The sequence below is a fragment of the Petaurus breviceps genome, unplaced genomic scaffold (assembly GCF_028583685.1).
Source record: "Petaurus breviceps papuanus isolate PSGF00001 unplaced genomic scaffold, PetGlider_PUasm1.0 90903, whole genome shotgun sequence".
In the NCBI taxonomy this organism is placed as follows: domain Eukaryota; kingdom Metazoa; phylum Chordata; class Mammalia; order Diprotodontia; family Petauridae; genus Petaurus; species Petaurus breviceps.
The window spans coordinates 18276164-18300603 of record NW_027187376.1 but is presented as its reverse complement, the minus strand read 5'-3'; the positions used below and the strand labels follow the sequence as shown (position 1 = coordinate 18300603).

The following is a 24440-nucleotide window of genomic DNA, read 5'->3' as shown; positions in this document are numbered from 1 at the left end:
TTGTCTTCCTTTGTTTCAGCTTTGGCATTGCAGTATTAATGGAATTTCTCTAATTATATGATTTTATTTGTTTGTCCAAATGATTGAACCATATCATTCAGTTCTTCTCTGACACTGAGTGAGTAGAAATTACATATTAGAGATAAGAAGTACAATAAGTCTTTCATTTAAATTTCCATTATAGAGAAGGGAATGCAACAATGTATGGATACTTTATCCTATGTGATTGTAGTAAAAATTCTATTCTTTTGGAGTTCTCAGCTATTGAAGGTTTGGCTAAAGACTAAAGATTAAATTGTGAGTGACACACTTTGTAATGTATATTGTATATGTACTCTGAATTTAATTATTTTTCCCTTAAAATTATTCTGAAGGAACCTCACCCTCCAAGATTATCAGCAGAAGAAGTAGTGCAGAGACAAACCAAAACAGACACTGCAACCTTGAACCTCTTCCAGCATCTCCCTGAACTCAACTCATTCTTTATAGAGGTAAAATTTCACTTTATAACATCACTAAAGCATACCTACTTTGAAATCATACCAACTTTTATTCAGTTACATTTAATAATGGAGGGGGAGTGATTGAACAGATAATAGAAAACCATAGCATAGAGAATGAAAAGAGCCCTGCACTGGGCAGAAGTCCTGAGTTTGAATCCCACCTATACTTCTTCCTCCTTATTTGACCTTGGTCTTAACCTCTGAGTCTCAGTTTCCCAATCTACAAAATGGTGATATTTACCATACCTACTTCAACAATGTCAGGAGGATCAAATAAGTTATGTAAAGCACTTCATAAAGATAAAAAATTATGCAAATATGTTGTTTACAGTAACTTAACAATTGGCTTTTGAAAACATTTTTCCTTTTTAGTTTGAAGTTATCTAATACTAAATAAGGCAGAAGTCTGAACTAAAGTCTGTTTTTTCTCCCTGAGATTACTTTATTTATTTATTTTTAACAATCGGGGTTAGGTAACTTGCTCAAGGTTATACGGCCAGTTACTTCTGGGTGTGGTACTAAGTATCAGAACCTGGATTCAATCCCAGATCACCGTGACACTGGGGCTGGTGCTCTTACTCATTGAGCCACCTGGCCGCCCCTAAGGAATTGGGGTTAAGTAACTTGCTCAAGGTTACGCGGCCAGGTGTTTCTGGGTGGGTGCTAAGTGTCTGAGACTGGATTTGATCCCAGGTCATCCCGACTCTGGGGCTGGTGCTCTTACTCGCTGTGCTACCTGGACGCCCCTCCTGAGATTACTTTAAATTGATTTACAACCTCTAGTGACTCCCTAATATCTCTAGGATCAAGTAGAAACTCCTTTGTTTGGTATTTAACACTTTTCACAACCTGTCTCCTTTCCTGTCTTTATTTCCCTCAATATATCCTATAACCCCACAATCTGGCACAGAGGTAAGGACTCTGCCACCAGACAGGGGAGCTTCCGTACCAAACGCTGGGGTTTTCTCAGCTGCCAGAGGTATTAGTTGGGTGCCCTTGCTGAAGCCTCCACATACTCTGGCAAGCTGGACACACACCCCAGGACCTCCACCCTAGACCGCAATCCAGATCCAAGCAGGGTAGAGCAAGAGTGATTACCCCTCAGACTGGTTGCTTTGTCACCCTACACTCTGGAGGCCAGGAGCTGAAGCTGCCATGTGGGGGCAGCTGCACAGCTGCAGCAGAGGCTTCTGGCCCAGGGGGTAAAAGCCGATGCACTCCCAGCTACTGGGTCCCAAAGTCCATACTGCACTGACCTCTCACTTTGTACTTAACAGCTATGTGTTGATAATTCTGGATCACCACAGTTGCTGGTGATCTGGAGTCCCTCCAGCCGGCAGCTGGTCAGGCCCACGCTGGGGCTAAAACCTCCGGCTCACACAGGCCTGGGCTCAGCTCCCAGAACTCTGTGCTGGCTGCTTCCTGCTGGCCTGCTGGGCTGTCCTCAGCGGGAGGTTAGCTTCTCTGTGTCATTTTTGGGTTCTGTAGCTCCAAAGTTTGTTTAGAATCCTCTTTTATAGGAATTGGAGGTGGCGGGAGCCGGAGCTGCGCAAAGGTTCCTGCTTCTACTCTGCCATCTTGACTCCGCCCTCTCTACATATAATTTAACAAAAAAAATTACATATATAATTTAATAAAACATTCCCTCACTGACCATGTCTGAAAAAGTATGAATTGTATGTCTCTTTAGGCATTTTAAGTTTATCACTTCTCTAGTGGGATATGAGTGGCACGTTTTATCTTCATTTTTTTGTATTCATCAATTTGCATTCATATTCATTTTTTGTATGCAGTTTATCACTGCATGGATCACTGTTCTCAAGTTTTTCAAAGTTGTTTTTCTCTTAAATGCTATTGTTGTATAAATTGTCCTCCTAGTTCTGCTCACTTTGTTCTGAATCAGTTCATAGAGGTCTTCTCGGTTTCCTCTGAAACTCTTTCATCATTTATTATGGTACAATGCCGTCCTCTTACATTTATAAACTACAATTTGTTTAGCCACTGACCATTCCCTAATAGGGAGGCACCCCCTTAGTTTTCAATATTTAATGATAGTGAAAAAAATTGGTAGAAATAGTTTTGTACATCAATACCCTTTTCTTCCTTTAAAAAAATTTCTTTTTGAGTACAGCATAGGCCTAATGGTAGTAGAGCAAGGTTAAAAAATATGGATACTTTGGTAAATTTCTGGGCATAGTTACACATTGCTTTCTTGAATGGCTGGAACAATTCATAGTACCACCAACATGTCTAATACAGAAATTTATTTTGTACAACTCTTTTTTTTTTTTTTTGCTTTTTGGAGGGGCTATTGGGGTTAAGTGACTTGCCCAAGGTCACATGGCTAGTTTTTGTGTTAAGTGTCTGAGGCTGGATTTGAACTCAGGTCCTCCTGACTCCAGGGCTGGTGCTCTGTTCACTGTGCCACCTAGCTGCCCCAATTTTTGCACAACTCTTAAAAACAACCAACTGCCTGCTCATATCCTTTGAACATTTATTTATCTCTTGAAGAATGACTCTTAGTCTTATAAATTTGAATCAGTTCTTGGATATAAAACTTTCCTAAGTTAAATTTGCTTCAAAGATTTTTTCCCTCTAGTTACCCCTTTCCCTTCTAATTTTAATATTTATTTAATTGTCCATTTTCTCTTGTGTGATTTTCTCTGTTGATGGTTAATCATGAAGTCTTTCCATAGATCCATAAATCCGAAAGGTACCTTTTTTTCTCTGCTCCTCTAATTTGTTGATGCTGTTTTATGCCCATTCGGTTGGATTTGAACTCAGGTCCTCCTGACTCCAGGGCCAGGGCTCTCTCTATTCACTGTGCCCCCTAGCCGCCCCCATAATTATCATTCTGAATTGTGCATTTTCATTGAGGATAGCTCCAGTTGTTAGATGTTTTTCCTTGCATCAAGCTAAAAGAAATGTTCTCTGCTGTATCCACATGTTTTGCTCCACAGTATCCAAGCAGCACAAACCTAATCCCTCTTCCACAAGATTGTACAACCATCATCTATTAAGTGCCCACTGTATGTACCAGGGACACAGACAAAAGAGAAGTTTCTGCCTATGAGGATCTTAAATTCTTCCAGGGGAAACAGCATATGTATATACAGATACATGTTTTCAAAAAACTTAAATAAATAAAGGTAGTGACAGAATTGGGGAGCATCAGCAGCTTGGATGATCTTGCATAGGAGTTATTTTCTACAGTGGACTTTGAAGGACACTTTGAATTCTAAGAGATAGAGGTGATAGATAAGTTTGCAACGTTTCTTCACAATAAGTTGAATAAGTAGTAGTAGCTTCTTTTGAGAGGAGGAAACTGTAACATAGAGGTGAAAGACCTTACCCAATGAAATAGAGTTGGTTAGTGGCAGAACTGGAGGTTAAATATAGATCTTCTGAGCCCAGGTCCATTGCTTTTTCTTTCTATCAGCTTGATTTGGGATTTTTCTTTTAAAAAAATTTTATTTGCTATTAGTTTACAACATTCAGTTCCACAAGTTTTTGAGTTCCAGATTTTCTATCTCCCCCGCCCCGCCGTGGCCGAATGCAATCCAATATAGGTTCTACATATACCTTCACATTAAATATTAGTCAAGTTGTAAAGAAGAATTATAACCAGTGGAATGAATAACACGGAAGAAGAAACAAAACAAAATGAAAAAGAGAGAGCAAGTAGTTTGTTTCAGTATGCATTCACACTCCTTAATGCTTTCTCTGGATGTGGACAGTCTTTTCCGTCGGGAGACCTTTAGAGTTGTCTTATGGCCTTTCATTGCTGAGAGGAGCCCAGTCTATCAAAGTCAGTCATCACAGATCCCATGTGTCTGTAATTGTATACAAAGTTCTCCTGGTTCTGCTCCCCTCACTCAGCATCAGTTTATATAAGTCTCTCCTGGTTATTATGAAGTCCGTCTGCTCCTCATTTCTCATTTCCTCATTTCACTGCGCCATCTAGCCACTCCAGGTATGCACACTTTTGTAGCCCTTTGGGCATAGTTCCAGATTGCTCTCCAGAATAGTTGGATCAGTGCATAACTCCACCAACAGTGCCTTAGTGTTCCAGTTTTTCCACATTTTCTCCAGCATTTATCATTTTCCTATTTTGTCATGTTAGCCAATCTGACCGGTGAGATGTGGTGCCTAAGAGTCATTTTGATTTGTATTTCTCTGATCAGTAGTGATTTAAAGCATTTTTTGTATACTTATTGATATCTTTAATATCGTTCTCTGAAAACTGTCTGTTCATATCCTTTGACCATTTATCAATTGGGGAATGACTTGTGTTCTTATGAATTTGACTCAGTTCTCTATGTTTTAGAAATGAGGCCTTTATCAGAGACACTGGTTGTAAGAATTCTTTCCCAATTTCCTGCTTCCCTCCTAATCTTGGTTACATTGGCTTTGTTTGTACAAAAACTTTTCAATTTAATGTAATCACAATTATCCATTTTGCATTTTGTAATGCTCTCTATCTCTTGTTTGGTCATAAATTTTTCCATTTTTCATAAATTTGACAGGTAAACTATTCCTTGTTGTCCCAGATTGCTTACAGTATCAGCCTTTATATCTAAATCGTGAACCATTTAGACTTTATTTTGGTATATTATATAAGATATTGGTCTGTGCCCAGTTTCTGCCATGCTATTTTCCAATTTCCCCAGCAGTTTTTGTCAAATAGTGAGTTCTTATCCCAGAAGCTGGAGTCTTTGGGTTTATCAAATAACTTACTATAGTCATTGACTACTGTGTCTTGAGTACCTTTTCTATTCCACTGATCTACCACTCTATTCCTCAACCAGTACTAAGTAGTTTTGATGACTGCTGCCTTAGAATGCAGTTTAAAATCTGGTATGGCTAGGCCACTTTCCCTAGCATTTCTTTTTATTAATTCCCTTGATATTCTGGACCTTTTGTTCTTCCAGTTGAATTTCAATATTATTTTTTCTAGCTCTATAAAATAATTTTTTGGTAGTTTGATTGGTATGGCATTAAATAGGTAAATTAATTTAGGTAAAATTGTCATTTTTATTATATTAACTCAGCCTAACCACAAGCAACTGATGTTTTTCCAGTTATTTAGATCTGACTTAGTTTGTTTGAAAAGTGTTTAGTAATTATGTTCATAAAGTTTCTGGGTTTGTTTGATTTGGGATTTTTCTGATTTAAACTCTAATATTTTTCTTTTTCCCTATTAGGGTATCAGTGATGGTGTTCCACTAGTAAAAGCTATTGTTCCCAGAAATCAGCCTCGTTCTTTTATGACTCAAGGTAGCCCAGAGATACTGGTGAGTTGGTTTTTATCTTTTTCAGACCCTGTTGTCCTCATGGAACTAGTGAAATACAAAAAAATTTAATAAAGTCCTTAAAAATAATAGAACTTATCATTTGCCATGTTATCATGTTAAAAGAAAAAAAATCAAGTTTGATATACATAAAGAGAACATGAATAGATTAGTCAGAGGTATCTGTTGCTTACAAATACTGCACTGAATAAAAACCATAGCACAATACTTTATTGTCGATCAGTGTCTGGTTCTAATTTATGTAATAAATAATATGCCTAAGAATGATAGCACTAGCCCTCAGATTACCTATTGTGGATACAGTTACACACTAATAATTATTGAGAAGTTATGGGAAAATGACATTTTATTAAATTTAGCAACCAAAGTATTATTTGACAGCTAGTCTTGTGTGAAAGTAAGGGACAGAGTTCTTGTTGGACCATATGTTGAGAATTTCTTTATATTTTACAGTTAAAAGACATAGTTTCTTGGTAATTTATCTAAATGTTAAAATGTTAGATCTCCAAATCATCCATGGGAAGGGGAAGCTAATTTATATAATTTCACTATTTTTCTGTTTTTTACAGTTAACAGCAAGCATGAACTGTGTAATTGGAACCCATGGATGGCTGCCTTATGACAGAAACATTTCTAATTATTTTACATTCATCAAAGATCAAACTGTGACAAATCCTAAGTAAGTAAATGAATAGTATTGATAGCCATAGGTAGATAGTAGCATTCCATCCCTTTACATTATTACCTGATAACCAGATTAATTTAGATTATCTTGTTGGTTACCTTTGGTAGCTAAATGTGCCCTCATTTATGCTAGACTGCCTGGTTTGATTCTCAGCTTTGCCCTTCTTTTCATATGTGCCCTTACACTCCCAGATTCTTGCCCAATTGTTCATCCACCTTTTTCTCTGAATTAACAATTTTGTTGATTAAGCCATGCTTAGCCTTTTCGTTTCAGTGACTTGATTCTGACCATGGTCTTAGTGCTAACATTGTTGGTTTTAGCAGCAAAAAATTGATTATTGCTCACCAACCTTAGCTTCTTGATGTCATCTCTCTCTTTTTTTATTGGCTTTTTGGAGGGGGGAAGTCAGGGCAATTGGGGTTATGTGACTTGCCCAAGGTCATGAGGCTAGTAAGTATTAAGTGTCTAAGGCTGGATTTGAACTCAGGTCCTGCTGATTCCAGGTCCGGTGCTCTATTCGCTGTGCCATGTAGCCACCCCATTGATGTTATCTCTTTTTTTTGGGGGGGGGGGTTTCTGTGTTCAGTTTTGGTTAATGACTGGCACCTCCCTGCAGAGGAGGAAGCAGGCAGCTAGGTGGTAGCAGGGGAGGGCGTTCACTTGAAGATCTTGCCCTGATTGAAGGGTTTGCCCATGTGCTGGAAGGCCCCCTCCCAGGAGAAGTACTCTCGGACCATGGTCTGGGCCTCCTCACTGACAGGATCCAGCTTGCGCCATGTGTAGGACTCGTAGTCTACCTGCCATTCTGGACTCAGCGGGAAGGCAAGTTCCTGGCCCCGGAAAACCCAGACTCCAGAAATGGCGCTGCTATTATTGGTGCCAAAAAGGATGACGCTGGCAAAGGCATTCTTCCTCAGCTTGTCCAGGTGCTGGAACATTCCAGTGATGAGGTTGCAGCTCATGAAAGTCTGGCTGAGCTCCTGGGGGAAGCGGTACTCAGCATACCACAGGGACCAGCCATCACGGTCGAAGTGCTCCCAGAAGTATGGCAGGGCCACCGTCAGCGTGTCTTCATTGGAGTACTTTCGCTTAAACTCATCCAACACAAACGTGCTCTTGGGCAGGTGGGCAAAGGGATCCTTGGCCTTGGGCTCCGCAGCTAGGGCCTGGTCACACTCATCCATCTCCTCCTCAGGGCCGGGGGCCGCAGCTGCCTTCTTCTCTTCCTTCCGCTCTGCCTGGGCCTTGGGCTTCTCTTCTCGCTGTCCCTTCTCTTTTCTTGGGACCTCCTTCTTGGGCTGAGTCTCAGCAAACTTTTTAGCATCAAACTGCGCCATCTTCTCACAAAGCTTCACCTCTCCCAACACTGCCCGGAACTGGGGCTGGTGGATGCAGGTGAGGAACCAGCGGTTGGTGTTGGGGAAGGCCTGCCGGAATGATGGCTCCAGGACCTGCTTATAGAGCCACAAGAGGGTGCACACAACTGTGATGTCAGCCAGAGTCATGCACTTCCCCACCAGGAAGGTCCGAGTCTTCAGGTGGGCATCAAGCAGCCCCAGAACCCTCCTCACTTCCTCTTTTGCGTTCTCTGTAGCCTGTTTGTTGTGGTGCATGATGCCAAGAGTGGGGAACACCCAGATACTGACTGGAGGAACGATGTCACTGTCAGCAAAGCTCACCCACTGGGTCACCTGGGTAGCAGCCTCAGGGGTCGAGCCTCGAAGGTCATCATTGCTCACATAGTGTGCAATGGCGTTGCTTTCAAACACACAGAACCCATCATCACCCTCAAACGCTGGAACCTTGCCCGCAGGAAATTTTCGGAGGAATTCGGGGGTGCGGTTGGTCTGGCCAAAGTGGAAGTGGGGAGGTGCGGACAGTATGAGGATCTGGGCCCCACTGTACTGTGCAGCAATGAGGGCCTTGAAGGCCCGCCAGTTTTCAGGGTATGTGTACAGGGTCCCGGCCGCCATGGTGATTCCGCAGAGAAAGGGGGTGGGGACGTTGGCACTGCCACAAAGTGAGTCCGGCCGGGGGATGTTATCTCTTTAAAAAGTATTCTTAATGAATAATCTCTTATCACAAATGACATGTGGTAAAATGAATATATTGCCTTTAAAATTTTTTGTCATGTAGTGACAGATGAGTTACATTTGATTAAGGGTATAAAATAACAATGGATTTCTGAAAAAGCTAGTAAAAAATAACTCTGTGTGTCAGTTTATACACTTGTTTAGGAAGATCCTTTTTTGTTAATGTGTTTACAGAACTCAGCGTGCCATAAATGGTCCTTTTGCTCCAGGACTGGATATTACTTCTAAGCTATTTGTAGTGTCACATGATGCAAAGTTATTATTCAGTGCAGGACACTGGGACAATAGCATTCGGGTAACATCACTCACCAGAGGCAAAATGATTGCACAGCACATCAGGCACATGGGTAAGGATTAACTTTAATCTCTTGGATAAAAACTTTGTACTTTACCATGAGCAGTCTTAGTCTAACAGAAGAAAGGTGAAACCTACTTCCCTCCTCCTGGTGGACAGATGGGGAAGTGCAGGTAGGGACTGTTAAATACAATGTCAGAAGTGTTTACTCTTTCAATTGGTGGTTTTACTTATTTTCTTTATTACAAGGAAAGGTTTGTGCCAGCCATGGTCCTTAGCATTTTACAAACATTAGCTCATTTCATCCTTACAAAAACCCTGGGAGTTAGGTGCTGTTATCATACCTTTTTCACAGTTGAGGAAATAGGCAGACAAGAGTTAAGTGACTTACCTAAGGTCCCTTAACTAGGAAGTATGAGGCAGGATTTGAACTCAAGTCTTCCTGACTCCAGGTTCAATGCTCTGTGCACTATGGCACTGGTAGCTTCCTCTTTTTTGGTATTATAGTTATAAACAAGACCAGTACCAACCAAATTTAGATATTTGGTCATCACCTTAACTTAATCCCTTTTATAGTTTTTTTTTTTATTTCTTCCAGATATTGTGACCTGCTTATCTACAGATTATTGTGGAATACATTTGATTTCTGGTTCAAGAGATACTACATGTATGATATGGCAGGTAGTACAGCAGGTAAGTCCACTTGCCCAAAGTAACATCAGTATTAAAGGGGAGAATCAGGGTTTGCCTTCCTAGGACACCAAGTCCAGTAGTCTTTCCAGTATCCCATGAAAAACCAAATTCCTTCTATGCAATTGAATCAGTGTGGGCAGTTTTTAGATAGTGGTGAATCACCTCAGTTATAAGAGCTCTGTCATACTTGTTCATGATTTGAAGGTTAATTTCAATATGAACTACATTATTACAAAAATAGCTGGTAGGAAGATGGCCTTACCCTCACTCTTTTGTTCTGCTAATAGGGAGGCGTTCCTGCGGGCTTAGTGTCGAAACCCCTTCAGATTCTTTATGGACACACTGATGAAGTATCTAGTGTTGGCATCAGCACTGAGCTAGACCTGGCAGTGTCGGGAGCAAAGGTAAGATTTTGCTTTAAAAAAAAAAAAAGAATTATCTTTATTCTAAGTGGTAGGGAAAAAAGTCTCAAATGAATTATTATTTTTAGGGCTCTAAGCAGTGGGTAGGTACAACTATATTGTATGTGGGAATCTTCAATGAAAGATGCATACAGAAAAAACTGAAAGCAGCTGTAACTTGTTGCTACTTGAAAAAATTGAATTCCTACAGTTACAGATCTGCTGAACAGTGGTTTGGAGAGGTCATAAGAAGTAAGCTCTGTGAGGGCAGGGACTGTTTCCTTTTAGGCTTTTTGTATCCCCAGTGACTGTCATAGTGCCTGGAATATAGTAGGCACCCCAAAAAATGCTCATGGAATTGAAAGAAATGAGAGAAAGATTGGGATAGAATCTGATGATAGGGAATGTACCAGAAGCTATGTGATTTTCTTGGATTTCTATTCTTATTTATTTCCACCCTCCCCAAATTTACTTCCACTGCTCCTTTATACAGTGTCCTTCCCTTTTCGTTGTCTTGTTGACCTTTTCCTAGCTTCTATTATCTCCTCTTCGCAGGATGGCACTGTGATTATTCATACAATTCAGAAAGGCCAATACATGAGGACTTTGCGACCACCATGTGAGAGTTCTCTTCTATTAACAATTCCCAACTTGGCCCTATCATGGGAAGGACATATCATTGTCCATTCCAGCATTGAAGAAAACACTACTCTCAAGGTATACAATGCTATTACTATGTTCATGTAATCATCCTGAACTGTCTATAGGGCAGGTGTTCATTTAGTCTCACATTGCATTGGTGTTGTGTGGGCATTTTGAGGAGAGCAGGGAAGTCCTTATTTCAGGAGGGTAGATTTCTTCTGTTTATATCCATACCAGGAGAACTTCATGTCAGTGCTGCTTAGTGATCTGTCTTATACTATATTAAAATATATATGAAAAAGAATGGTTTTCATTATACTGGAATAAATAAGACTAAAGTGGAGGTTGTATGCAGTGTTTCTCCTCTTTCTTCTACACAGTAATTTTAAAAGTTAGATTCTTATTTTATGAAGAAAATTGCATATGGTGTTTTTGTTAATAGGAGTCTTTGTCAAAATTGCCTTTTTGTTTCTCAAAATTACTTGGAGGTATTATTTTAATTTTTTAAATACATTTTCTGTCAAGTAATTATTATCAAATCTTTATTTGTAAAAAGGAGAAGATAATAGTTCCTTCTTCCTTGGGCTCTTGTGAGGATGAAAGGGGATATTGTGTATATTAATGCTTTGCAAACTGTAAAACTATATATTAGTATCCTACTAATATTATTCTCCTTAAATGCCTGTGTTCCTTCTCTCACCATATTTTTTATTTTAAATTTTCTGAGGCTCAGAAATTATTCTTTGTTACAGCCACTATATTCTAAAATCTTCCACATTTTAATCTCCACAGGATAAAAATGCATTGCATCTCTTTTCTGTAAATGGAAAGTATCTAGGGTCTGAGACCCTTACAGAACAAATATCAGATATATGTGTGGCTGGAGAGCACATCATAGTGGGCAGCTTGCAAGGATTCCTGTCCATACGAGATCTCCACAGGTAAAAAGCTAGAATCATCAGCTCATTACTTACGAAAAATATAGTACAATTAAAAGAATCAAAGTAAATGTGTCAAATGAAGTTTGCCTTTCAGTACTTATCACAGATAGCTCCTTTGGCATGTGTGACAGGAATGTTGAAAGCTAATGTCATGTTCCATGTTTAGAATTTGCAAAGTTCTGTCAAAGTGACACTTGGACCAGACCAGGTAGTTTGTATGGTGCTGTGACAGGGTGTAAGGACTAGGTAAGAAGGAATTTCTAGCACATTAAAATATTTTTTTTCCCAATGCACGTGACTATCAGAAAAAGTGGCACCTTTGCAATAAAGAAGCAATAACTTTAACTAAAACTTTATCTTCAACATGTGACATCTTGGGACTCTCAGGATGTTGATTTCCATTGTAACATTTTTAGGGTTAGATGACTTGAATTCTAAGAAATTCCTTCCATTGCTATCATTATATGCAAAAGTCAGTGTAGTTTGAAACTATTATTTTATGTGTTTTTCTTAATTCATTTCTTTTCTAGTTTAAATCTGAGTATCTCCCCATTGGCCATGAGGATGCCCATCTACTGTGTTTCAGTTACCAAAGAACATAGCCACATCCTCGTGGGACTGGAAGATGGAAAATTGATTATCATTGGTGTTGGCAAGCCAGCTGAGGTAATGTTTAGTATCAGGAATTTTCTATCTTGAGCCCTTCAGGATCCTTTTGTTTTTCCTTAATTCCATCTGAATTAGAAGGTAATGTTGTCCCATCTCTTTCAAAAACAAGACTTGGGTCTGCTATGTAGCTTATAAGTACAAAGTGGGAACTCTCTTGATTTAATTTTTACAAATACCGAATATGTCAATTGCCTTTCTTTAAAAGCATCATTTCACAAAGAATATCCCCATGTAACCCTGCTGACAATTTAGTTCCGTATGAATGATGTAGATTTGCAGGAATAGGCTGAGTATTTAGATATCAAATTACCACTTGCTTCTGGGACAGAGAGAGATTGTACTTTATGGGTTATAGCAACTATACTCAAGAATTTGAGTTTCAATACAAATAGAAACAAATAAGATATTTTTAACCTTTAGTGCTGGAGACCTTACAGTATACTTTCTCATAATTATTTCAGAACAAAAAACCTTTGTAGAGACTCCAGTTGCTAGGATTTGTCTATTATAGCTATTAACTTCTTGTGTACAAAGATTCTTTTAATTGACAGGTTGATTTTATTTTTTAAATATATATTAATAGAAGTATTATATTTATGAAATGCAAGTGGTTGTAGCATTTCTGAACCTCAGTATGTCTCAAAATATTTATATCATGTTTCCAATGTAGGAGCTTTTCTTGAATGCTGGTTTAATGCAAAATTTCTAGCTTAATATAACCTTGCACTTTCCTGGTATGATGGAGTTCTGTGAAACTTCAAATTTTTTTCAAAAATAGCTGTCTCTTACAAGTCTCCTTGTCCTTTTTAGTTGTATCAAGTATCCTGCTCAGATTTTCTTTTTAGTTTTGCTTTCTTCTCTCTATATCTTTGAGTTTCATTTTCAAAATACATAGATATACATGTTAGATATATAAATTATTTATGGTAATTGTTGTTATTGATCAAAAACAACACAAAGAAAATAAGATTAACTTTGTTTTGCATTTATTTTCCTAGTTTTTTAATGCTTAGCCATATGATTTATGTGTTTGTATTTTGTACTGTCAGCAAGGTATATGCCACTGGTATATATCCATCTTTTAGTAATTCTGTACATACATTTAAAGAAACTGTTTTATGCTGCCATCTTCACAAAATGTACTATACTTATAATTATGCAGCATCAGCTAATCTAGAGATTGTAAAGGTTATTTGGAAAGGCAGAACTTCATTTGGACACCATGGTGCCAGCTTAAAATATGTAGTTAAAATATGCCCGTTTATTCAAGATCCAATTAGGCACAATGTAGATTTTGTTATATATTGAGTAAATGTCTCAAGGTAAAAAAGAGTTTATTAATTTGTAGCACCTATAAATTTCACTCAGTAATTTAAAATGTTGTATAGGAGACCCATAAATATAATTCAGGGCATCTACTATAAGCGACATAAGAAATTATAGCTACTTATTTGTATAGATGTCCTACTATTATGAAAGCAAGCTATTTTGTAAGTTAAAATATTCTAGATGAATTCTAAATATAAATATATTATATAGATACAAGTATGATCTCATTCTATAAAAATAGGATTTATGTCTGCTTTACATAGTATAATAGGTCAGTGCTACTCTATATTTTGGGGCACAGTATTACAGGATTTATACTTGATTCTTAAAAAAAAAAGTTCAGGTTTTGATATTCATGGAGACTTCCTTCCCCAGCCCTAACTTTATTCCTCTGCTATATAGTAGTAGTACTCCCTGTCACCATTTGGTAAGTACAAGTATAAGTGGATATGTTCCACAGGAGCGAGAGCTGAAGGTCACCCACAGTCTCTGGCTTTTTGAGCTCAACATTTGCATTCACATTGGTCAGTACAATAGGCAAGGAAATAAGCATTTATATAGGATTATGTGACAGGCACCCTGCTGAAACCTTTAGAGATATTATCTCATTTGATCCTCACAACAACCCTGTGAAATAAGTGCTGTTATTTTCCCCTTCTTACCGTTAAGGAAACTGAGGCAGAAAGAAGTTATGACTTGCCCAGGGTCACATAGGTAGTAAGTATCTGAGACTGGATTTGAACTCAAGTTTTCCAGATTCCAAGTCCAGCACTCTATCTGCTGTGTCACCTAGCTGCTTTAAATGCAGTGGAGATGATTCAGGTACCATAATATTTGTGATAATATTTCACATTTCACATAGTGCTTTAAATTTTGCAAAGTACTGTTGGATTTACTACATAATTTGAACATTTGTAGCATAAATTGGCCCCAGTTTTCAGGGTTAGAGGGCTGGAAACAAGTTTTTAGTTTTTAAAGGTTAATTTATTCACTATTGTTTAATATTTTATCTTTGTAATTTGGTTTGACAACAAGAATCCTTAGAAGTAACTGATTTCTGATGTCTTTAACATTGAGCATCTGGAATCCTTGTATTTTTTCGTTTTATTTTTAAATTTCCTTTTAATTATAAACTTAACAAACACAAACATTTCCATATGTAAAGAAAAGTTATATTTGAAACCATGAATCTCTGTTATATATAGTTTGATTTGATTTGAATATATAATAAATGAATAACTTGGTAGCACCAGCACTGTGTACTGCTTGTCTTGTTTCCCCTTCCGAACTTTTTTCTTCTATGTATTTTAAAAAATATTTCATTGACACTTTTTCTTTTTGGCATCACTAATACTGTTTCCCCACTCTATTCCATCAATCCACCCCCCTTCACTCCCCAAAAAGCCATCTCCTATAACAAGTCGAGTTAGTCAAGCAAACAGATAAACACGTATTAGCCATAACTGAAAAGATCCACCTTATTTTATATCTCTGATTATCTCTCTGCCAAGAGAGTAGGAATTATGATTCACTGACGGTATTTTAGAAATGTGATTAGTCATTGTGTTGCTCAGAGTTCTTAAGTCTTCCAAAGCTACATTCCCTTGCAGTGTTGTAGATAGATATTATATAAATGTCATGGTTATTATATAAAAGTGTTGTAGTTATTATATAAATTCTTCTCTTACTTCTGCTCACCTCATGCTGCATTAGTTCATATGAGTCTTCCCAAGACTCTCTGAATCACCTCCTTTAATAATTTCTTAGGGTAAGATGATATTTCATTATATTCATATATCATAATTCTTTAGCCATTTTCCAGGTGATGGCCACCCAATTTTAAATGCAATGCATTCTGTGATGATAGTAGTATAAAATTTTTTTCTTAAATGGATGAGTATTTATATTAAAAGACAGATTTATATTTTCCTATGTCTGACCACGTAACAGTGACATAGACCTTCATGTGAGTATTGTTAAGAAAAAAAAAATTCTTAAATCCATGAGACAGGCATTGCAGCTGGGTTTATTACAAGAGAAATAAACATGCATGGGGAACTCCTGTACCAAGTACCAAGGTGCTCTCATTCCAGACAGAAGCTTACATATCTGTGACTTGCAGCAAGGGTAGGGAGGAGTGGAGGGCAAACCCCTCCCAAATGGGAGTAGCGTGGGAGGAGGAAGGCAGCAGTAAGGACAGGGAAGGAATTTAACTGGCTGCACAGTTTCTCAGTCTGGTGCAGACTGACTGGGGCCTGTCTTGTAGCTGGTTCAGCCCTCAAGGATACACAGGGAGTCCAGCTAGGGGTGCAGACAACAATAATTTCAGTTTAGGGTGGACTTCATCCTTGACTTGTTCAGGGCCTCCTGTATACCCCAGGTCCAGTTAAGTTGGCTTCAGGGCAACAGTATGAAAACATTCAAAAAACATACTGTCAAATCCTAAAATGTAATGAAAATAGTTTAAAGAAAAAATACATCTCATTCCATAAATACAAAACAAAGCAGATCAATCACTTGTCTATAGAATAATCATCATAGGTTATATATTACATTTAGAAAATAATTCCTGCTGGCCATTGGAAATAGATATAAATTAAAATTTTCTGTCTTAACTCTCCTTCCTTTGTTCAGTCTAAACACTCCTAAGGGGTATTTACAACTTTTTTATTCTCAATTTTTTCTGTTGTTAAATTGTATTTTCTTAGAAATTTTATTTAGGAAAAATACTCCTATGCAAGTGCTATTGATTGTCAGTGTTTTACCATCTTCTTCCTACTTCTGTGAATAAGTTTAAATACTTTCCAGATAAAAGATAAGCAAAAGGAAAAAAAAAAATCACAAAATATGTCCAATTTGGATGTGGGGGCAGAGAGGAGTGGGCATTAAAGTAAGTGTGATAGGAAGAAATTCATTATTGATTCATGCGTGATTTCTGGACATTTGTCAAGAAAGTGTCAAATTAATTTTTACACAGCAAGAGTATTTAATTTATTTTCTGATATAGTAACCAAAAGTTCTGAGAGTTAACTATACTAAAAACAGGAGTATTTGTTGTTTCCAGATTTTCCACAATCAGCACCTGACATGTCAACTTAATTTATACCCTTTAAAATAGCTTTTCACACTTTCTCTGAATTGTTTTTAACAGATGCGTGCAGGTCAGCTGTCCCGAAAGTTGTGGGGATCCAGCAAACGCCTCAGCCAGATTTCAGCTGGAGAGACAGAATATAACACTCAGCATTCTAAATGATTACTGCTTACAGCTGCTACCATTGATCACCAAAACTTGATTTATTTTTTGTCACTTTAACCAAATCTCTCAATTTTATAATGACTTAACATTTTTTAATTCTGAAAATCATGGTAAATTATAAAATTTATTGAATGTGTACTATATTTACAAAGGTACAGAGTCTTGTCTTCATCATTTAAAACATTCTTTACCTAGTTCCAATGAATTAAATGGTATTAATGCTCTTTCTTATTCTCCACCCAAATTGAGAAAATTACAAGGGATTAGATTTAGTGTTCGTTCTGTAATCTATTGTTTATAGTCTGTAAACCATTGTATAGTCCAGATTTTACTTCTGAGAAAACTAAGATAAAAATCAAAGAAGATGAGACTTATTTATTTTGGTTATATATATCAATCTAAACCATACAAGATAAGGTACTTAACTATAAAAAGCTTATTATAGACTATTGGAAAAAGGTGGCCTTTTACATGAACTTTTTAGGCCCTTCTATTTAAACAACTGAATTGATTTCTTTTCTGGAGCTCCTACTGAATTTAAGAATTCTTCAATTCTGTTTTTGTTGCACTGCTGCTGGATGTTCCAAAGTCATTTATAGTTAAAGTGCAAGGATGTATGATAAACCAAAAAAAAAAGTATAGAAATTGCTACCTAACCCTCTTTCAATAAAACTCCACATATAGATCTCTGAGAAATTCCTCAGATGTATTTTTATCTTAAAATAATAAAGGCTGGGGGAAAGTGGAGAGACAAAAGGTACATTTTTGTCCTTTTGATTTTATTAGTAGTTGAATAATTTAAATAAAATTTAGTAAACAAAAATACTGTATCCAGTTTTGACAGTCAGATTTGTCTTTGAAATGTATTTGGAACATCATAATTATTTATCTGCATGATTTTATATTGTGTAGGTTTTACTATTTCTGAACTTTTATGTACTAAGCAAATTGTTTTCCTGAAGTTACTAGAAGTCAGCAATAATGTCACAAGTTGAATTTGTGTTCTTTTTACCTTCCTTTGATGTGTAATTCATGTGTTAATTGGAAAAATGTATACCATTTAAGAAGCAGTCATTGAGATACAGTTCTCTTAAAAATTAATACATTTCCAGCTGATGGTTGTGAAAACTAGTTGCTTTTGGTTGATGGACTTCATTCCTGTTTATTCTTGTTAAATGCTAAAAGTCCAAGCATTTATTGTTCAAGACTAACAGGAGAGGATTGGTTTCATTTTAAAAGTAAAAGAGATTGTTAAGCACAATGTTCTTATAAGATCATCTTCACACTTTTAATATAATGGATTGAACTCACAACTCTTTGAAACAATAATTTTCCATGATATTTCCACACGGCATAGTTTTTCCTACTTAATTTAATTAGGTCTATATGTGTGGTTGTGTTTATTTATTTCTAAGTTTTATTGATGACTTCCATTTTTGTATCAGTTTAGTTTTCTTTTGATTAAATCTTTTCATCCTCAAATAACTTGACTAATCCAGATAGCATCTTGTATTGACCTCTTTATAATTTTATTGGTTGGTGAGAAATTTTAAATAAAGGATTCTCTGTGGAAGTTTTTAAATGATAAGATACAATAGAAAGGCTTTGATGTTAAGGAGTGTTACAAGAAAGATGTGTTTCTATGACATATCTCAGTTCAGAACTTAAATATTAAATGTGGGGGTAGCTAGGTGGCGTAGTGAGTAAATCACCGGCCCTGGAGTCAGGAGGACCCAAGTTCGGTTTCAGCCTCAGACACTTAACACTCTCCCCCCCCCAAAAAAAAAAAAAACAAACAAACTAGCCATGTAACCTTGGGCAAGTTACTTAACTCCAGTTGCCCTCCAAAAGGCAAAAATAAATAAATAAAATACAAATTAAAGGCACTAGCAAAATAAGGTAAAACATACTTAAGGGTATTACAATGAAAATAAATTGATGTCCCAAGGATATGTATAATATAGACAAGGATGCTGTCCCACATCTGTACAGTAGAACAGCTGTGAGTATAAAATTATATGACAGACAAAAGATTATGTAGAGGTCTCAGTGCAGGAATCAATAGATAATCACTGTTTTTATTCTTTAATTTCATTAAATTTTAATAGAATTTTTATTGTTAGAATTAATAATCAGGTAACAAATATAGGTATAGATATCTGTATATGTATTTTAGTTTTTCCATTTTTGAGATTTTATCAAGTGAGATCAATGTGATTATGTTTCTGAATGGATTGAAAAAAATTTTGAATTTATTTAACCCAAGTGAAATTAGAACTTTTGTTTAAAACATTTTTAAAGATTTGTACAGAGAGATTCAGATGGGATCACTTTTTAGTTATTTAAAAAATACACAGAATTGAGTACCGGATATTTTAATTGGAAGTTAGGACCTACACAAAATGCCATTTAAGTATATCATTGGAATTTACTGGTGTGTTTTGGTTTACTTTTAAAATTGTCATATTGTGCTCATTTTCTAAATGGAGAAACTGAACTTTCTCAGGGTTTCTATTGTTTAGAGAGCATATATATATTTTGTGGTACAAATGCTACAGGGTTTGGTCTTAATAGGAATTAAATAGATAGCTAAGGCCAATTATGTAACTAGATAATCATAAACAGGATACTAGTTTTCTGTAATCCTATTTCTACCAGAGTTTTAAAAAAGTATAAAATGCACTAAGATATAAAGAAAAGTTAATACCACCAAGTTTAAGATAAGACCTCTTTTTACAAACTATTTTGGAATTCTAGAATAATCCAGAAAAATAGAATTGTAAATTTTCTACCCTTGATGCATTAGTAAATATAGAAAGTAACATATATGTCTGCTCACCAACATAAAACACAAAGAAAAATAATGGATAAAATCCAAACATTTTGGACTTCATGTAAAAACTTGTCTGTAATCTAAAAAGGGAGAAGCCCATCATCTTGTTAGCTGTGTGATTCTGGGTGAGTCAAATCAGAGGGTCCATTTCCTCATGTAAAATGATGACTCTAGATCTTTTCTGGCTCTGACAATCACTTAAGGAACAGAATCAGAAGTAGGGTTTACAATGGATACTTATAAAACCTAAAATATTACTTTTAAAGTTCTTATAAATTCTGATGGAAGCAGCCTGAATTGGTGACCTCTAGAAGGATAACCCAGGTGTGAATCCCACCTCTGACACTTAATACCTTTGCAGCCATGGACCTCTTCACCTCTCTGAGCTTCTGATAGTGGGAGATTATTTATACTGGATGATGAAATAGCTGTGATTTCATTTTGATACCGAGTTAGAAACTTTCTAAACCTGGATAGAAACTTTCTAAAGTTTTTGTTTTAGCGCATTCAACCCTTCAACCGATTATTTTACTGTCATTTGTTTATCTAAAATAGGGGAAGTGGGGCAGACACAAGGAAAAGGAGGAATAGGAAGAGAATTAAGAGGGGTAGGTAGGTAAATAGCAGATTGAAAACAAAATTCTGTTTTAGTGAGAAATAGAGACCATGTGACATGAAACATTTAAAACTGAAAAATGAGTGTAAACCCTTCATTTTCCTGCTTATCTTTTCTTCTAATAGCAATCCTGGGTCCAATTTATGAATTTTAAAAAAAAATCTTCATTTCATATATATCCTAGATAACTTTTAGCTCTCTAAAATGTTATCCTTGAGATCATGTAAGTACATTTTCTGTGACAATGCCAGCTTTCTTTAGTACAGAATATCAGCGAAACTTAATGGGTTATTTTTCTATTTAGAAATTACCTTTGAAAGTGCATTAAGAAATTAAATGTATGACATAGTTAATTAGATATAAATAACTTTAATTATTGAGTATCTCATATGTAGTCTCTACTCACAAATATTTTGTTTTGAACCATCTTAACCCATTATTTCAAAAGCCTTGTAGATTTCAGCTTGTCTACCAAAAGTTTTGTAAGTTGAATAATATTTCATTAATTTTCCCTCCACTTACTAAGGGTCTAGAGTTAATGCAGTTTCATACACAATCTTCCCAAATCCCCATCCCCACCCCCACCAGTTTTCAATCAAAATTCTTAACCTTGGTCACTGCCTTCTATTCTTTGAAATTGAACCTAAGTGTAGGACTGTTTCTCAGTTGTACAAGAATACATATTCATTTGCATCTTGACCTGAATATGTTAGGTGGCACCTAACGGAAGTGCTGGTTGAGTGATTTTGGACAAGTCATTTATCCCCTCCCACTAGTTTGCCATCTGTTAACTGATGTGGTGGGCTTATATTAAGTCTAAGGTTGCTTCCAATTCTACAATCCCCTGACTTTCCTTTGAATAGTAAATGTAAATGTAAAACCATGTGTCAAGGTATCTGTATATTTTATATAAAGATTTTTTCTAACAAAACCAGTGTGTTAAACTTGGTAAAAATTTGAGTAGAATTTTCTTGGAGCAGGTTTTAGCTTTTAAAAATTTGCTTTGTAAGCTAAAGAGGCAAATTTCCTTTTGTCTACTGTCTCAACTCATATACTATGAATTTTTATTAATCCATTTAAAATCTTTCGTCTTTCCTGCTTGAAGATAACACTTCAAATAGCTAAAAATTTGAAGGCAAAGTATTATTTGACATTACTGGTACTTTAAGATCAGTAGTATGGTTAACATTTTACACTTATTTTAGGCAACATCACAAAGTATAATTTTCTATATTTCAAATAAAGGCATCTGTATGCCTCACCAGTTTATACTGAAATCACAGGTTATTTTTTTGCATTTTTAACTAAAAATTGATGAAGCAGTTTTCATTATACTTTTGATGACCATAGCATACAGTCTATTTATTATAGGAAATGATGGTAGCCTGAAGAATGTGTTAACATGTAGTAAGCTCTTTAGGCCTAAACCAGAAAATAACAATTCCACTCATATCCTCATTTTACTTTTAAAATTAAAGGACATACTTAATATTTCGCCAGTTCTACCTGCCATCTATTTGTGGAATGGCATTTCAGGGAAAGTGTTTTCTTCAATAAAAAACAAACTTAAGGGTGGCTCTGCTGAATTGTTCCCCACTCCCCTTTATTTTGTTACAAGGAATGCAAACCTCAAGACATTAGGGGATTTTTGTTTTTGGTATTTGTATCCCCAGCATCTAGAACAGTGCCTGGGTTTTAGAAGGCGTTTATTGAATGCCTGTGATTGTCTAGAGGGATGGCATCCTGAATAGGGGATGAAGAAAGAAACAGGCTATTGAAGGATGAGAGTAAACCAAAACCAAATGTTAGCAATAAAAATAAGATACAAAAAATTAAGATACAAAAAATCGTTTAAAAACGATCAGGTATTCTGAGTGGTTAACTTAGGTCAGAAATAAAACTTATTTATGCCCTAAACTGAACTTTCTTGCCATTTTCTATGTATGTGTGTGTGTGTTGTGCATTGGAGGACTTAGAATTCTTAAGCTAATTACCCAAGATATAATAACCCAGAAAACTATTCTGAGGAAATGACAAAGTTCAGTGAGAAAGGATAGATAGGATAGTATGTATCTTTGTTTTTTAAAAAAAAAATACACCAAAAACTAATCTTGAAAATTTAGAAGAACATTTGGTTTGTGATTTTTAGTGCTATTTCCATATAAACTCTCAATTTTATGTTCTCTTACAGAATTCACAATTATTTCCTTTTTAAATAGATGTTTAAACTAAAAGTAGCAGTGAACATGGCCTAGATCATACACTCTTTATACTGCTAGTATCCAGAAGAGTTCTTGGCACACTGTAGGAACTGACTAAATACTTGTTGAATTGAATGGAATCTAATTCAAACCTCTTATTTTTACAAATAAGAAAGCTATGGTCCAAGGTCACGTTGTTAGTAAGTAGCAGGGCCTCCAACTCCATATTCAGTTATGTTCACCTTTTTAAAGTTGTCAGATTCAAGTAGTGTTTCTTACTGGAAACTAGAAAATATAATTTTGGTGTATTTGAAAAGAAAATAATATTCTAGTTGTACCCCTGTTGTTCTCATACACCATTTTTATTTTGAGTTTAAAAAATATATAGGATGGAGTTAGGAACTGAACCTGTTATTTCACTGGTCTGGAGAACTCAGTTGAAGAATGCATGTTGGCACCTTCTCTGCAATGTATGGTCTTAGAGTCAAGTCAGCAAACACTTGAGCAACAATTAATATGTAGCAAGCACTCTGCTAAAGGCCAAGGTACAAAGAAAAGGCAAAAACAGCCCTTGGTGTAAAGGAGCTCAAAATCTTATGGGAGAGAAAACAATTATGTACAAACAAGGTTATGAAAATGCACAGTTTTTAGATGGAGAGTCTCATTGGTGTCACACAACCAGTAAGTGTTAAGAGGCAAGATTGGAATCACATACACACACACACCTTGGATATTTCATTTACAACTTACACGAGTATTTTCCACACATCAGTATTTGAATTTATATTTTCTAATTTCTTCTGATGATCATCAGTTAGGTTCTTCCTAAAGGTCAGTTTGTGATAAGTGTTTTCTTGGTTAAGACTTAGAACTTAAGTAGATCTTAGAAGAACGGGAAATCAGTTTTTCTTAGTCCCTTCAACCCTGATTGAAGACTGTAATACACTCTTTCTATTTCTCAACAATTCAGCTCCAAAATTATGGCTCATTATAACTAAGAAGCTTTATTGCCTGAATTCTCCTTGCTCCACTTTTTTCACTTCACTATTTGTAATCATTCTCCAGTCCTTTCACCAGCATCCTCTGCAGCTCCAACCAGAGGCAGGATCTATGTTTATCCCTTTCCTGCTATAGTATCTCCTTTCACAGATTTGGGGCAATAAAATTTTGAGGAAAAATGTAATCAGGATGTGGCCACCTTTCATCTTTATAGTTTTAGTCCTCCAGGCAATGATACCCTGCATGCATGCATACATACACACATTTAGAAGAAAAGCAGTGACTTTTTGTCTTGGAAACTGCTGTTGCTTAATATGCTAAAAAAAAATAGCAACAAAATAATTTAAAAGTCATATAAAGTCATTTTAAAATGTGCCTCAAATTTGCTTAGTTTCTTGACACTAGAAAATAGGCCAGCAAGCCTTAGAACATTTTTCATTGTGGAGATGTGACAATGGATTTTTTTCTCCTATGCCAAAAACAAAACAAAAAAAGCCTTTAAAGTCAACCAAGTCTTAACTGGGATGATGAGTATCTTGTAATTTTGATTTTTCTTTCAATTGTAATGAAGTTGGTATTAGGTGCAATATATTCTTTCCTCATGCTTTTAAAGTTGTACACAGTGTATTTTTTTTTGTTAAGTGCATTTTAATTATTTTGAATGTTTGTATATGAGCTGATATTTGATTTATTTCTGTACAGCATGACTGAAGATGGTCTAAAACTTTTTGCACTTTTTTAGTCTCTTGAAAATTTGTAATCAGTTTCTAAGAATGTACTTTTGTATATAAAATGATAAAATTAGCTTTGTATATGTCATATACATACACATGTATATATAGAAATATAAAAATGAATTTGGATCAAATAAAAAACTGGATGTTCTTTTCCTGGTGTTTGAGTGCACATCTGCCATGGATTAAGTATTGGTACTTTTGAGATCAAAGTTTAGACAAAGTTTGTGTGCCCTCA

General features: G+C 36.0%; 2 protein-coding genes across 5 annotated transcripts in view; one reads left to right on the top strand and one right to left on the bottom strand.

The window, feature by feature from the left end:
* The window catches only part of NBEAL1 (neurobeachin like 1), a 204769-nt gene extending 180415 nt beyond the window's left edge, over window positions 1-24354 (top strand). For all 4 annotated transcript variants that reach the window (XM_069075326.1, XM_069075329.1, XM_069075327.1 and 1 more), the window contains 10 exons: window positions 375-491; window positions 5708-5797; window positions 6385-6494; window positions 8768-8940; window positions 9487-9581; window positions 9869-9985; window positions 10538-10699; window positions 11417-11565; window positions 12096-12231; window positions 16715-24354. In XM_069075326.1, coding sequence (XP_068931427.1) covers window positions 375-491; window positions 5708-5797; window positions 6385-6494; window positions 8768-8940; window positions 9487-9581; window positions 9869-9985; window positions 10538-10699; window positions 11417-11565; window positions 12096-12231; window positions 16715-16816 — 1251 coding nt within the window. In that variant the 3' untranslated portion in view covers window positions 16817-24354. The remainder of the gene's footprint in view (window positions 1-374; window positions 492-5707; window positions 5798-6384; window positions 6495-8767; window positions 8941-9486; window positions 9582-9868; window positions 9986-10537; window positions 10700-11416; window positions 11566-12095; window positions 12232-16714) is intronic.
* LOC138151725 (elongation factor 1-gamma-like) lies at window positions 7074-8545 on the bottom strand. The gene has a single exon (XM_069075331.1). The coding sequence runs from the start codon at window positions 8471-8473 to the stop codon at window positions 7157-7159; it is 1317 nt and encodes a 438-aa protein (XP_068931432.1). The 5' UTR covers window positions 8474-8545; the 3' UTR covers window positions 7074-7156.
* Window positions 24355-24440: the final 86 nt, after the last annotated feature.

Bases quoted from the DNA above. Each gene is read 5' to 3' on its own strand.
- LOC138151725 (XM_069075331.1), bottom strand. From the start codon at position 8,473: ATGGCGGCCGGGACCCTGTACACATACCCTGAAAACTGGCGGGCCTTC.